Source organism: Sorex fumeus, unplaced genomic scaffold (assembly GCF_029834395.1).
Source record: "Sorex fumeus unplaced genomic scaffold, SorFum_2.1 ptg000022l, whole genome shotgun sequence".
Classification (NCBI taxonomy): Eukaryota; Metazoa; Chordata; class Mammalia; order Eulipotyphla; family Soricidae; genus Sorex; species Sorex fumeus.
The window spans coordinates 2,588,842-2,604,917 of NW_026606079.1; the positions used below are offsets into that span (position 1 = coordinate 2,588,842).

General features: G+C 46.5%; 1 protein-coding gene across 1 annotated transcript in view; it reads right to left on the minus strand.

The window, feature by feature from the left end:
* Nucleotides 1-16,076, minus strand: part of PPP1R13B (protein phosphatase 1 regulatory subunit 13B) — a 99,142-nt gene that overhangs the window by 29,064 nt on the left and 54,002 nt on the right. Inside the window, exons 3-4 of the mRNA XM_056113746.1 lie at nucleotides 5,188-5,307; nucleotides 1,523-1,599 (exon numbers count right to left, since the gene is read on the minus strand). Coding sequence (XP_055969721.1) covers nucleotides 1,523-1,599; nucleotides 5,188-5,307 — 197 coding nt within the window. The remainder of the gene's footprint in view (nucleotides 1-1,522; nucleotides 1,600-5,187; nucleotides 5,308-16,076) is intronic.

The window sequence follows — 16,076 nt, forward strand, 5'->3', positions numbered from 1 at the left end:
CCTCCAGACCTGCTCTCTTCCTTTCTCTAATTACAAGCTCACCCAGAGGCTACAGACGAATTTAAATTTTTGGTTTCAAGTCTCAGTTTTGTTGATCTTAAAGTGTAAATATTAGCTCCCTATTACGAAAACCCCACCAGGAAAGAGAAGGCCCCAGACCCATCACATCAGAACTGGCGTCAAGACGCCTCTGGGCCTCAGGCCCGCGTTCCACACAACAGCTATCTCGCTTGCTGTCTCTGCTTCTTTGCTGACGTGTTCTCTCGTGAACACATTTTCCCTCTTTCTCTCTCACATCTACGTATCTCGCATCTACCTTGCTGCACTTAAAAAACAAACAAACAGGGGCTGGAGAGATAGCACAGCGGGTGGGGAGTTTGCCTTGCATGCAGCCAACCGGCCGACCGGGGTTCGATTCACAGCAACCCATATGGCCCCCTGTGCAGCGTCAGGAGTAACCCCTGTGCATCGCCAGGTGTGACCCAAAAAGCAAAAACAAACAAACAAACAAACAAAAGTCCCCTCTGGGTCCTCCCCTTCCGGTTCCTCCCGCCTCCCCCCGCCCCTCCCCGCAGCTAGAGCAGCTGCTAGGTGCAGATGGAAGGCAGGGCCTCGATCATCTGAGCCACACACACCCCTCCAAGACCCTTTTCTGTTTGGTGTATCTGGCTGTAACAAGCACTGTGTTAAGTAAGTTGTCCAAGGTGACATGTCAACGGAAAAATCAGAAAAAGAAATAAATAACTCTCTCTTCCTTAAAATTATGTGGAAAGGTTACTCTATTAAAATGCCCAGAAAAGATACTTTAACCATCTCTCTCTCCTGCCATTCATTTTTTTTTTTTTTTGGCTTTTTGGGTCACACCCAGTGACGCACAGGGGTTACTCCTGGCTCTGCCATTCACTTCTGCTCATTCCTTTAACAGCACCAACGTTTTCTAGAAAAGAACTCAGAGGAGCTGGGAACACAGCAGACATCAAGCCTAGGACCAGAGAAGGGGGCTACTCTAGTCCCCAGGCAGAAAGGAAGCCACTGCAGGGAAGGCTCACTGTCTTCCCCAGCCTGCCGGGGACCAGGAAGCAGCAAAGAGCAGCCGAGGAGATGCTCTATGTGCTGGCCGAGGCAGGGATCTGTGGCCCCTGGCAGCGGAGATGGCCCAGAGGTTCAGCAATCTCAGCCCGGAGACTGCTGACGTCGGCTTCCTGCGCTGTGCCATCAGCACGCACAGAGAGGCGCCCTCACAGGGACCAAGGCCAGCCTGGCCATGGCCGCAGCGTGGGCTGGGAAAGCCACTCACTCATGGTCTCTTTATAACTGCTAACAAAGATTTGGAAGTTACAACACAAACAGACCATTTCTACCAGAAATTAGTTCTTTAAAGAGAAACTGTAACCCAAACTCACTGGTACCAGGCTGAACCCAGTTCCTGGCACCCCTCAACACTGTGGCCACAGGGGCCTCGCCACCAAGAGGACCAGCCTTGATAATCAGAAGGAATTCAATTCAATTCACTATGACTTACCCCATTTTCAGTGCGTTTTTCTCCAGGTGCATTTATTACATTTCTCTGAGTTCTCTGCTCTTGAGTTTGACGACCTCCTAGAGAAAGAGGACCAAATTTACAGAAAGATACTAGAAGCAATACATTCTGATTTTTCACTTTAAGTATGTATTGAACATTACAAAATACTAGAATGAAAAACTCAGGACATAGTATAGGAGAAAAATATTTTACAATTAATTTTTTTATATAAAGTTGCTTAAATTGTTTTTGGGGGCCACGCCCAGCAATGCTCGGGGTAACTTCTGGCTCTGCACTCAGTCACTGCTGGCGCTGCTCAGGGGACCATCCGGGATCCTGGGGATTGAACCCAGGCTGGCTAACCGTACCCACTGTACTATCACTCCAGCCTCGTAAAGGAAGTATTTTCTCCTAGCTTTCTCATTTCAGAATTCTGAAGCTGACTTTTATAAAAAGTTTCCAATGGCTCCAGCATCACAGCACATGCCCCTACCCACGAGTTCTCTCTTCTGCCCAGGCCGCTTCTCCAGTGGGCCCCAGTGAGAGCAAGTGGGGAAGGCGTTTGCACTGCATGTCTCTGACCCAGGTGATGCCCAGTACATGTGACCCCCCCTGAGCCCTGCCAGGAGTGAACCCTGAGCACAGATCCAGGAGTAAGCCCTGACCACCAAGGGTGTGTCCTCCTCAAAATTACAAAGAGGAGAGTTAAATAGGGCCTACTACCTAGTCATCTGACAAAATCCTGACGCACACGACAGGGTTAAGAACCCGAGTGAACACCATCGACACTGAGCCATCTCAGGAATTCACTGTTTGTTACATGTCTCAGCGTATGCGTGTGTGCGTGTGGGTTTTGTCACAGAGAGACCCAGGGCCTCACAGGCAAGGCAAGTGCTCTAACACTGATACAGTCATAGGCCCTGCCTGAGGGTACTGTTTTCAAAGGGTTAAAATTTAACCCAAGGGGCTGGAGCAATAGCACAGCGGGTAGGGTGTTTGCCTTACACGCAGCCAACATGGCCAACCCAGGTTCGATTCCCAGCATCCCATATGGTCCCCCAAGCACCGCCAGGAGTAATTCCTGAGTGCATGAGCCAGGATTAACCCTGAGCATCGCTGGGTGTGACCCAAAAAGCAAAAAAGAAAAAAAAAAATTAACCCAAAAATATTTTCCACCTGTCATGTTTCCTAACAAAGAAAGTGTGATGCACACATCTGGAGCAGATGAGGTCAAGTGTCAGGAATGAGTTTTCTGCTGGCCAAATGCTGTTCCCTTGCGCATGTCTCCAGAACCGGATGCTGATCTGAGAATTCTCATGGCCACGGTGTTCACTTTGTTACCAGGAATGCAGAACTTTAAACAGTTTCTTGTGACTAGGTCTCCTAACCAGGCCATGAGCCTAATATTTAAAAAAGGGAAAAAAGCATTTTTCCCATTTACTTCTTTTATATCACTTTGAAATTTTACAAGAAAAATTCTACCATTAAAGTAGTGCTTAACGTTAAACTACATTCTCAAAGAGTGGAAATAAAATATTTTACTCCTTATATGTATAGTCAAGATATATAGTAATAAAGATCGATCAAAGATCTAAAAAAGATCTGATGGGAGGCAGAGGGGGACAAGTAGTGACAGCGTCCAGGGGCCTGAGAAGAGTGACCACCATCAACCAGGGGGGCGGCACATGGCCAATAAGCACAGGGCCCCGGGTTCAGCCCCCAGCACTGCGCACCCTTCACCAGCACCTCTCGATGCGCCCTGCTGGGCTGGAGCAGCACTACACCAACGGGCCCAAGCACTGGATCATGAGGCCTGGCTGGACAAGACTGCTGAGAACGCCCAGCGTCTCGGGCACTGCTTCGAAGCCCCCAACCCCCACCGCCAAAAAGGGAGAAAAAAGAGAATAGAATATCCATAAAAAGCTCCTCAGGGTGGGGTGAGAATTCAGCAGGGAAGGTTCGATCCCCAGCACCCCGTATGGTTCCCTGAGCACCCCCAGGAGTGACCCCTGAGTGCAGAGCCAGGAGTCAGCCCTGAGCACCACCAGGCGGAGTCAAAATAAACCAAGACAAAAAGCCCCAAAGCTCTTTAGGGGCGTCAGGGGAGTAATGACAACAAAAGCAGCAGTGGGTACCCCAAAACACGTACTCCTGTCAACTTGCCAGTGAAAAATGAAAGAGGCTCTGAAGCACTACCGAGGTGTCAGCGAGGCCCGCCCAGGCAAAGGTCTTGCTTTCCTGTTTCCTTTGAGGCAGAAGGGGCCACGCCTGGCTCTGTGCCCAGGCAACCGTGTATGGTGCCAGGGATCAGCCAGGGTTGGCCACAGGGGAGGCAAGTGCCTGAGCTCCTGCCCGGCCTCTCGGTCTACTTCTTACTGACGTGGGGGTACTTGGTATATGTAAAGGAAATCAGTCCTTTGCCAAAGAAGTCATCAGTGCTGTTTCCCAGATGATGGTTTTTCCTCTTTGTACCCCAAGCGGTGAGCAAGAGGCTGGGACTCGGGGTCCCCTACTGGCGATTCTTGGCCTGGTAGTTCACCGGAGGCCTGAGGGTTATCCAGCTAGTGCTCGGGCTTCACCCAGTGATAGTAGGGGTGGAACCAGGATCGGCCGCATGCAAGGCAGGTGCCCAAACACTGATGGATCCCCCCTGGCCCCTCCCAGCTGATAATTTATCTTGCAGCTTTCCTCGGCGTGACTGCTGCCATGTCAACAGGATTTTCTCCCTCTTTGATTTTACTGTTCTTGGGTCATACCCAGTGATGCTCAGCTCACTCCCGGCTCTGCCCTCAGGAATTACTCCTGGCGGTGCTCAGGGGACTGTATGGGATGCCAGGGATCAAACTCCAGTTGGCCACCTGCTGTCCTATAAGCTCCAGCTCCTTCCTCTTTTATTTTTATGTTCTTTCTGGTTTGTTGCTCTATCCAGCAGTGCTCGGGGTTTAATCCTGAACCCAGGTTAGCCTTGTTCAAGGCAAGTACTCTCCCCACTGTACTATCACTCCTGTCCCCTTCTCCTCTTAAATAATTCACTGATTGTTTTCTTTTCCTTTACGACAGTGTTATATTTAGAAATATCTTATTCAGCCCAATTTCTTTTTCTTATTGTTCTGAATTTTTCTTTTTCTTTTTTGGCCAAATCTGCCTGTGCTTAGGACTTCCTCCTGACTGTGCTCACTTCTGGCGGTGCTCAGGGGGTCGTATGGGGTGCTGGTGATGAAATCTAGGTTGGCTGCATGCAAGGCAAGCACGTGACCTGCTATACCTCTGGCCCCCACCCTAAAATTTTTTAATATCCCAGAGTATTTCTATTTATTCTTTTCACAGTTCTATTTAGCCTTAAAATCTAGATAGCTGACTCATCTAGTCTTCATTAAAAGTTACTTTAAATAGAACGTTCTCTCACGTGTCTAAGCACATTATTCGATTTAATGTACTGAGAAGATAATAAGTGCCAAGTGCCTAAAAATATTAAATGATCATGAAATACTTACAATGACTGAGGTACAAACTTATAATGAGTGAGGTACAAACTCTTCCTCTCACAATCATCACCACTAGCGTAGTGTTCCTATTTTTCTCTTCAGACAATGTGATTTTTCCTACTTTTCTTAGATGAACTTTTATGGCAAAAACTACCAAATGAGAGAAAAGTACTTATGTACCTTGCTCACTGCTCTCGGTTGGGGAATCTTCATGTCGAAGAAAAAATTTCACTTCTTCTCTTCGTGGCCCCCATTTCTGAAGATGCTCATACATCATATAGTCAAAGGGTATAGGACGCTCTGGAAAAAATACACAACTATTTCAGAAACAAATAAAATGACACCAAACAAATGAAAACTTGATGGGAGTGTGTACGACATAATCAAAGCTATTACAAGCAACACATTTTAACTTTGATGAAAAACAAGAGTATGAATGGAAAACAATTTAGTGAATATGTAAATACACGGGAGCTGGAGCGATAGCATAGCAGGTAGGGCGTTTATCTTGCACACTCCGCTGACCTGGGATTCCTCTGCCCCTGAGAGTACCTCGCCCGCACTGCAAAGCCTAGCAAGCTACCCATGACGTATTTGATATGCCCCCAAAAAACAGTAAAGACAAGTCTCACAATTGTTGTAAGACGTTACTGGTGCCCGCTCGAGCAAACTGATGAACAACGGGAAGACAGTGCTACAGTGCAGTGAACACATGAAGCACACACAGAAGCAATTTTGCAATATTAAACCAAGAAGCTGAAAGAGAGGTTGCAGCAACAGGACAACAGAGAGGGGTTTGCCTTGCATGCAGCAGACCCGGGTTTGATCCCCAGCACCCCAGATGGTACCCCAAGCACCGCCAGGATTAAGTCCTAAGTGCAGAGCTGGGGGTAGGTGTGTCCCAAGGTCCTTTCCAGTTATTTCTGGAAACAGAATGTCACTCACCCTTAAAAGAAAAATACTGGAGATGCTGTTCCTCGACAGAGCATTTGCCCTGCACGCGTGACCAATTATCCCTGGGATCTTAGTAAATAAGAGCATCACCAACTGTAGCTGTGAGGTGCCATGGCGGCCCAGGTAATCCCAAGCACTTCAGTTAGGGTCGGAGCAGTAAGCTACCACCTTGGTTTGCCAAATATTGCCAGAAGTGTACCCCAGGCTTCTGACACTGCTTGGGAGACCCTCCAAACAAACAAAAAACATTAACTGCTGAGCCCTATTATTTATTTATTTATTTTTGCTTTTAGGATCACACATAGCGATGCACAGGTGTTACTCTTGGCTTTGCACTCAGGAATTACTCCTGGGGTGCTCAGGGGACCATATGGGATGCTGGGAATTGAATCCAGGTTGGCTGTGTGCAAGGCAAATGCCTTACCTGCTGTGCTATCCAGCCCCTATTAGAATATTATACATGGCAATCAGGTAGATAAAAACTGGACATGGCTCTACCTAGCATCTCAGATCACATTACTGGGAATGTTCATGAGCATCTGTAATGACCAAAAAGACGAAAATAATACTAAAAACTAAAGTTCAGGCTGGGGCACTAACTCAAACGGGCAGAGCCATGCTCTGTATGATGGAGTTCCAGACTCAAGGCTGGACACCTGAGCGCCAGGAGCAGAGTCAGGAGTCAGCCCTGGGCACTTCCAGGTGTGGTCCCCAAACCAAACCAAATCAAAAGCTAGACCAATCAACACTCCCACCCCCCATCCACGCCAACACGGGCTGTTTTGTTCTTTTCGATGCGTGCGATTCTCCTTGGTGTGAGGCGATGACTTGTGGTTTGTGGTGTTTTTTTTTTTAATTTTATTAAATCACTGTGAGATAGTTACAAGCTTTCATGTTTGGGTTACAATCACACAATGATCAAACACCCATCCCTCCACAGTGCACATTCCCCACCATCAATATCCCCAGCATAGCCCGCATTTCCCACCTGCCCCCTGCCTCCATGGCAGACAATATTCCCCATACACTCCTTCTACTTTTGGGATTCATGATTTTGATTTCCATTTCCCTGATGAGAAATTCTTTCACATGCCTCTGGTCCTCTGTATGTGTTTTCTGAGTAAGCTTCATTTCTTCTCCTCAGTTTTTGGGTTGGATTTTCTTCACTGTAAGATTCTCCCAGTGCTTTACTATCTTGGCTCCTGAGCTATATCAGATGAGTGGTGGGAAAGTATTTCCTCCTAGTCTGCACACAGGACTGCTCCAAGCCATCTCCCAGTCGGTGTCGATCACTCCAGTTCCCAGGAAGCGCCGGGTCAAGTCCCCTTTACACACTATCTTCAAGCTGACATGGCAATTTTCAGTTCTTTCTTCGCATATGTTTTGGAGCAGCTTGGCATTTTCTCCTTCTCCTCCGTGTCTCTTACCTATTTGCTGGCCGGCTGGCAGTGCTCACTGGGGTGGGTGGCGCATACTCGGCTGTGCTCGTACAGCCCAGTCATGTGCGCTTCGATCAGCGCGCTTTTTTGTCACAGCGCCAGAGATCACTCAGGATGTGGGATGATGCCACGGATGGAAGCAGCAGACCACCCTGCAAAGCATGGGGCCAGAACCCCAGGACCCTCAAGCAGTTCTCCTAAAGGTGGGCTTTTAACTGGGTAATATCAGCTTACACACAAACCTGGGGAAAAGAGACATCTTCATGAGCTGAATCTTGCAGGCCCGAGCATGGTTATTTCCTGCCTTTCCATTTCCCCTCCAAGTACTTGGTGTTCTTTAGTAATGTGTAACTGTAGGAGTGCGTGGAATCCGGGACACTGGCCTGGAATGCTGGGTCTGACAGGCACTCAGGCCAGGGCTGTGGTGCCGGGGGCCATCGGGGTCACCGGGCTGTATCAGCAGTGCTCAGGCTGAGGGCCAGTGTGCGGTCAGGCACCGAACTCGGCCCGGCAGACACTCTACGCTCTACCACTGGAATCACAATCCCAGTAAAGTTACTGTTCATCTGACTGTCAATTTCTGGAAGGCCCCAAACATGAACCACCTCAATGCTTCTACACAATTTCACATTATGACACCAAAAACTCCAGACATGATTTGATTTTTTTTTTCCTTTTTAGAAAAAATCTTAATACAGCGCAACAGAAAGGGAGAATATGGTTAGGGAAGCTCCCAGATTATGGGAAGGGTCTTCCAAAGCAGGATTCCCAGTTTATTCTGTGTCTTTTTCTCTGATTTTAAAGAGGATAAGTTTGGGATGGAGACAGCACAGGGGTTAGGGCAATGGCCTGGCACATGGCTGACGCCTGCTCTGTCCCTTGGACCAGACGTTCCTTAAGCACCACCAGGGCACTCCTGAGCACAGAGCCAGGAAAAGCCCTTGAGCACAGCCAGGTGTTGTGTGTGTGTGTGTGTGTGTGTGTGTGTGTGTGTGTGTGTGCACACACAGCAGATACTCCTGGGTTGATACTCATTTACTTACTGCTAGCATAAGCCAACCTGGGAACATTCCCAAACTCCTGCCAAACACACAGAGTTATGCTGGCAAACTACTGAATCTGGTTGCAGTTCACTTGAAAGTTAATTTTAATGTATTACTTGTTTTGTTTTGGGACCAAGGTCAAGGCTTTTACTCTTGGCCCCACACTCAAGGATCACTCCTGCCGTTCCAGGAGGACAGTATGTCAGGGATTAAACTGAGTCAGTCACATGCAAGGTGAGTCCCTAACCCACTGTACATTCGCTCTGGCCCACAAGTTAAGGTTTTTATGTCAGAAAAAAATAGTACCGATGAATATGGATAGTTTTAATTCAGGCTTCCAATTCTTCTCAAATTTCCTCCTCCCGTGCAGCTTCGGCTAGACCCTTCAAGCAGAAATGCTGAGCTGAAATGGAAGGTGTTGCTTCTTTTACTGCTCTGAGGGAAATGTCTACACAGTTTCAAAACCAAGTGAGTTTTAAAGGTTTTGTCAGGTCAAATATTTCTTCTATTCTAGTTTACGAATTATCATCATGAAAGGGCATTCCGTTTTACTCCACTGAAATGATACTGCTGCTCTTCTTTTTGACAATGCTGCCTATTAATAGATTTGACCTGGAATCTTTAGCATTCTTTTCTAGGAATCAACTTTACTTGGTCATGATTTTTTAATATGCTACTGAAATGGATACACTGACATTTTATTTAGAATTTCTGCACCCACGTTCAAAGTGAGATTGGCTCTCCTCTTTTCTTCTTCCTCATTGGGCCACACAGAGCAACTCTCAGGGCTATTCCTGGCTCTGTTCTCAGGACCACATGCAGTGCCAGGATTCAAACCAGGGCCACAGGCACTGCAGCCACATGCAAAGTAAGTGCCATGTTTCTGGTCCCTCATTTTTCCTTTCCTTTTTTTTTTGTTTTGAGCCATAACTGGCTGTACTCAGGACTTACTCCTGGCTTTGCACTCAAGGATCACTCCTGGTGGGCTTGAAGGATCATATGTGGTGCTGGGATTGAGCAGGGGTCAGCCACATGCAAGGCAAGTACCTGACATACTAAACTCTCTCTCTGGTCCACCTCACTTTTCTTACAGCCTTGTTCAATCAGAGAATGAAAGTTCTACTAGCCTCATCAAATAAACTATTATCTAAAAAATGTTATATAAACTGTTATTTGAAAGTCTGTAAACTTCCAATGTGGCTGTAAACCCTCTGGGTCTGGAGTCTTTGGGACTAGACAAATTAAAGATTCCATTAAAAAATACATATTCATTTATGGAACTTCCTCTTTAGTCATTCTTGAGAAAAAAGTGACACCCATCATCTGTTATATCCTTTTAGAGCATTTTATCAGGTTCGACCCTGTGAGAACACGAGTCCCATGGGAGTGGAACCTTGCTCCTCCTCTGCTATGTTCCCCAACGCCAGTGCTAATACCGAACGGGTCTAACATATATTTGTTGACTGAGTGTTATTGAGGGAATAAATCCTACTCAGACTTCATCTAGATACTGAAAATCCACTAATCTATGGCACATAATTAAATAACTATTTATAGTTGCAGCATACAATTTATTTTTTTATTTTTGCTTTTTGGGTCACACCTGCCATGCACAGGGGTTATTCCTGGCTCGATACTTCAGTCACTTTCAACCTAGGTCCCCAGCCTTCCTCTACCCTTCACAGCCGGCATTTTCAACCAACACCAGCTGGAGTGTGGACTCCCACAATTCGACTCACATCACCGCCCCCAGTGGGAGGACTGCACAAGGAGCCTGCCTTTCTAAAACACCACATCCCAGAGCACAGATGCCTATAAACCCGATACACTTCAGTACCTTTGTTGTAATTTATGTCCTAGATATATTATAAGTTCTATTGATTTTAAAGCTCTCAAACTTGTTTTTGTTTACTGCTGTCTGTTACTTAACTTTTGTGGAGAGAACAAACAGTCCAGAAAATATTCTTTGAGTCGAAACTTCCTTTGTTATCAAGTATGAGGTCAGCTTTTGTGAAAGTTCATGTTATGAAGGAGTCTGTATGTCATAAATATACCTGTTAGCAGTATTTTTTTATCTGATCTTCCAATTTCAAATGCTTATTTACAAATCTTACTACTTGTAGATTTGTTAAACATAAGTTCTAATAATTTTTACATTATTAGTGGAGACGTTGGGCTGGAGCGATAGCACAGAGAGTAGGGCATTTGCCTTGCACGCAGCCAACCTGGCCGACTCGAGTTCGATTCCTCCGCCCCTCTCGGAGAGCCCAGCCAGCTACCAAGAGTATCTCGCCCGCACGGCAGAGGCTGGCAAGCTACCCGTGAAGTATTTGATAAGCCAAACACAGTAACAAGAAGTCTCACAATTTGTTGTGAGACGTTACTGGTGCCCGCTCGGGCAAATCGATGAACAACAGGAGGACAGTGCTACAGTGTAGTGGAGACGTTACTGGTAAACGATCGAATGGAGAGGTTACTGGCGCCCGCTTGAACAAATCGATGAACAATGGGATGACAAGTGATTTTCTTGATAGTGAATTTTTACATTAGTTTATATCATTAAATATGATAAATATTATATCATTTCACTTGATTACAAGTGAATTTTTACATTAGTTTATATCATTAAATATGATAAATATTATATCATTTCACTTGATTACAAGTGAATTTTTACATTAGTTTATATTATTAAATTAGGATTATTAGAAACTTCCTGATGTATTACTTTTTTTATTACACTTTTATCCTTTCTATTGGGCTGGAGCGATAGCACAGAGGACAGAATGTTTACCTTGCACGAAGTCGACCTCGGTTCGATTCCTCTGCCCCTCTCGGAGAGCCCGGCAAGCTACTGAGAGTATTCCATCCGCACGGCAGAGCCTGGCAAGCTCCCCATGGCATATTCTATATGCCAAAACCAGTAACAAGTCTCACAATGGAGACGTTACTGGTGCCCACTCGAGCAAATCGATGAACAATGGGAAGACAGTGCTACAGTGCTTCATCCTTTCTATTATTTTTGCCTTAAATTCTATTTTGCCTGACACTAGTGTAGTCCTAAAACCTTCCTTCTCACCTTTCTCCATTTCTTCATTTTTGATATTTCTAGTGATCTTTTGTTGGATAAATTTCTTGCAATAACCATGTTGCTGCATTTTATCTCGTATAATTTTTGGTTTTGTTTTGTTTTTGTGTTAGCTCAGCAGTTCTTAGGGCTTACTCCTGGCTCTGTGCTCAGGGGTCACTCCTGGAAGGGTCACTCAGAGAACCATATGGAATGCCGGGCATAGAATCCGGGTTGGCCACATGTGTTTTCATAACCTGTGACTCTATCTTAATGGGCAAAAAATTTGTTTTGGGTGATATCTGGTAGTCCTCAGGGGCTACTTCTGGTTTAGTGTTTGGAGTCACTTTCAATGGTGCTCAGAGGACTATGTGGTACCAAAAACTGAACTCAAGGATTCACAACGCAAGGAAAGTGCTCTGCCACTGAGTCATGTCCCTGGATCTTACTAGGCAAACTTAGTTGGCTTACCTTAAACATGTTGACCCTGTCTGCAATCCGTGCTACTTAAGCCATAACCACCAGTGGTGTGTACCCGCATCAACGTGTTAAGGTGGTTACAGACATACCTGGATTTAGTTCCTCACTTCTTTTTTCTCTGGTCTGTCCCCAGCCCCCACCTCAAACACACACACACACACACACACACACACACACACACACACGCGCACACACGCACGCGCACACACAGCCCTCTATGCTCTCTCCTCTGGACTGACATTTTTCTGGGCAGCCCTGGCCCTCTGGCCCATGGGAGGTGCGTTCCAAGGACTTCATGGGCTCCATGGCATTCACACGTAGACCCGAGAAGCACTGACAGCATCCAGCAGGATGAACCCTGCAACAGTCATCATTTTACCTTGCTCCATCAAGCAACATGGACAAGACAGAAGGTGGGGGTCTAGGACTCAGACCACTTCAATCCCAATTTCTACTTGTATACTCCGAATCCCATGAAAACACCAAAAACAGGGTAAAAGAGATAGGACAGAGAGCACAGAGTTAGGGTTCATGTCTGGCAGACAAACAAAAAAGATCTATACAAACCAGGATCATAACTTGTTCTTACACCGATACTGGAAGGATCTGTTGCAGCTTTTAAGTTCTAAAAAGCAGAAAACTCACCTACTAAGTACAAGAACTTTCACCCAGAGCAGGCAGCTTAGTGATGCCACACGGAGCCAAATACGCAACACAAAGCAAGGATGCTCTGGACAGGGGGTAGCTCAGCGGGCAGAGCACCTTCCCGTCTCGAGTGTGAGGCCCCGAGTCCCATCCTGGCACCATTCCACATGCTGAGTGTGATTCATCTGGGACCTTCAACGCTACACTAAGTGTGCAACCTCTGGCGAGTGAGCGTAAGAGAAAGTGTGCAACCTCCATCGAGCACACCTGGTTAGCATGCTAAGTGTGACTGAAGTGGGGAATGGCGTAACCAAGTGAGTGACACCCCAGCCCCCTATCACCAACACAACGGGAAAGGAGCGACGCGAATTCCAAAAAGCAAGAGTGCTTTAACTGATTTTTATCAATTTAAATTTCAATGAATATTTTAGGTAATCAGCATGTAAGAAACATATGGATACATTTATAGAGCTGGTTTTTCACAATTCTAGAAGGATCTTTGTTTAAAGAAGGATCTCTGTTTAAAGAGATGAAAATCATCCTCTTTTACTCCCGTCATTTTCAAAAGTCCTAACCTAACAGTTTCTCAAGCTCTCCAGCTTCTCTGACCCAAATCCGCTTTTCGCGAGGTTCCCGTCACTGCTCGTTCCTTCTCTCTTTGGGCTTTGTCAACATCAGTCACGTGCTAGAAACTGAAACATTATATTCTATATATGCTCTTCAAGCATAGCTATTTAAGCTATTTTATCTTTTTTTTTTTTGAGGTCGATTTAGTCTAATTTCAGGAGGGGATAAAGACTATCATGTGTGCATGTATTTTTCTACTCCCTAGTTAGTGAGAAATCAGCAATGATTCATTTCATATCTGAGAATGGTCTATATAAAAAAAGATCAGAAATACTGTTGGTGGGTGGTGTGGAGAAAAACAAATCATGGTACCCTATTGGTGGGGATATAAACTGATGTATTCTCCATGGGAACTTGTGTAGAGGTTCCTCAAGAAACTAAAACTGGACCTGCCAAATGATCCAGCAACACCACTCCTAGGTACCTACTGGAGAATACAAAACACTCATTTGAAAAGACGTTACTCCCACCATGGAGGCGTGTATCTGTGTGGTCCATGTCACTGCAAACTATGACAGCTAAGGCCTGGAAATAATCCAGGTGCTCGGGACAGATGAGGGAAATGCATGACTACGTATATAAAGCTGAACACAACTACTCGGTCATTAAAAAAAACGTATCGGGAATTCCTCTTTAGGAGACCCCTCCCACAATCTGGGAGCTTCCCTACATTCCTTTCCCTTTCCTTAAATATTTTCTGAAAATAAAGTAAAATAAAACAATCTTGCTATATGTGCAAAAAATAAAAAAAGAGAGATGAAACTTGAGGAGATTGTGTTTAGTAAAATAAGGCAGGAGTTGGCCCAAAAGGCTGTGCTCACACTTGCACGCAGGAGACCTGGGTTCAATCCATGGCACCACTTGGTTCCCTGTGCAGTGCCTGCTGGGACAGGCTCTGAGCGCTCTCTCTTTCTCTCTCTCTTTCTCTTTCTCTCTCTCTCTCTGTCTCTCTCTCTTCCCACTCGCACACCCTCTCCCGGTTACCCACGTTGACTAGTCCCACGGGTCGGGGCAAGGAAGATGGCTCAAATGACAGCAGCACATGCCTGGCATGCAAGAGGCCCGAAGTTGATCCCTGGCTCTGCATGACCCCTCCCCAAGCATAGCTGGGTGTGATCCTTGTGAGCCCCCAAACCACAGACCCAGCAACACTGTAACACTAGGCCCGAGCACTGAACCATCAGGCCTGGTCCTTGGGCACCCTGAGCACTGCTTGGGAGGCCTCTCCCCTCAAAATCAGTACTAAGACAGAGGGTCCAAGAGAGAGTACAAGAGGTAAGGTACTTACCTTGCCTGATTTGGTCCTTGGGATCACATATGGTCTCCCAAGCACTGTCACAAGTGAGCCCTAAGCACGGAGCCTAGAGCCCAGAGCAAGCCCTGAGCATAGCCAGGTGTGGCCCCCAAACAAACAAACAAAATGAACCCAGAAAATAGGATTTCACCATCGGGATCCTATGAAAGCCAAGCTTGGGATGTCACTATCCCCGAGGCTCCAGGAGAGCAAACTGAAAAACTGGCATATGTGGGGCCTGATGTGGCAAGTGATGCTTGTGCCTGCAGTGACAGGGACCAGCAATGGCACCCCAGTCCCACTGAGGACAGCATCCCTCGAGCATGGCAATTCTCCCCGAGGTCACTGATGACCAGCGAGTGCTCTCCTGTACAAAGGGACAGTGATAAGCTGAAGAGACTAGTCTCTGCTCCTGAGCACGGCTTCTACCACGGACCTGTCCCTGCCCTGGAACAGGAAACTGGAGGAAGCTGCTCATTCGAAAGAGAGAATGCTTATGCCTCAGGAGCACCGCCTCAGCTCCTTACTGTTGCTAGCAAAATGTGTATTATGTAGGTGAGAAGCAAACCGTACTGTGAATTTTCCAAGCTGATTGTTAATTCTTGCTTAGTTACTATCTTTCTACACTGTTTTGATTTTTGGAATTCGGGCCGTACGTGGTGATGCTCAGGGGTTACTCCGGCTCTGCACTCGGGAACTATTCCTGGTGGTCCTCAGGTGAACATATGGGACTCCAGGATCGAACAGGTCAGCCGTGTGCACGGCAAAGTCCCCAACCACTATACTATCGCTCTGGCCCCTCTACTATTTCACGTGCTCTAGAAATATTCCTGGCAGCCCTGAAAGGAGAAGTAAGAGGAAACCCAGGCCTACAGCTCTCAAGAGAGCTGGAAACATTTATTCCCCACAGACACCCTGGCGACAGCACTCTCAACATTACTCACCGTGGCCCCAAACCGGAAACAAGTGAACAAACAAACGGCGCTCTATCCAGACAGAGGAGTATTCCTTTGCTTTGGAAAAGAATGCAGTGCTGACATGTGCGATCACACACGAACCTTGAAAGAAATCAGACTAACGAACACATACTGCCTGATTCCACTCACGAAAAAACTGCAGGAGTCAGAAGTAATCAAATGGTTGCTAAGGGCCGGGGACAGGAGACACGGGGACACACACAGAAGGTGGCGATAGCTGCAAACCCTGTGAACACCCTAAAAATAAAAACTGAATTAGACACTTTAAAATGGTCTTTTCTACGTTATGAGGCTCAATGAAGGGCAGAGAAGTTGGGAAGGCCCCTACTGCTGCTTCTGCCTAGATGCCAGGAAGGCCACCAGCAAGCTCCAAGACGAGAAAAGTACTAGGCTGAGAGACAGAACAAGTGGATGGCGTTTGCTTTTTTCAATGCAAAGGGACGTGGGCTCAGAGACCCCTTCTCAATCTGCGCTCAGTGTGAAACACAGGGCTGACCTGGAGCACCGCCCCTGCCAAGGCCCAGGTCTGAAGGAAGACGCCCT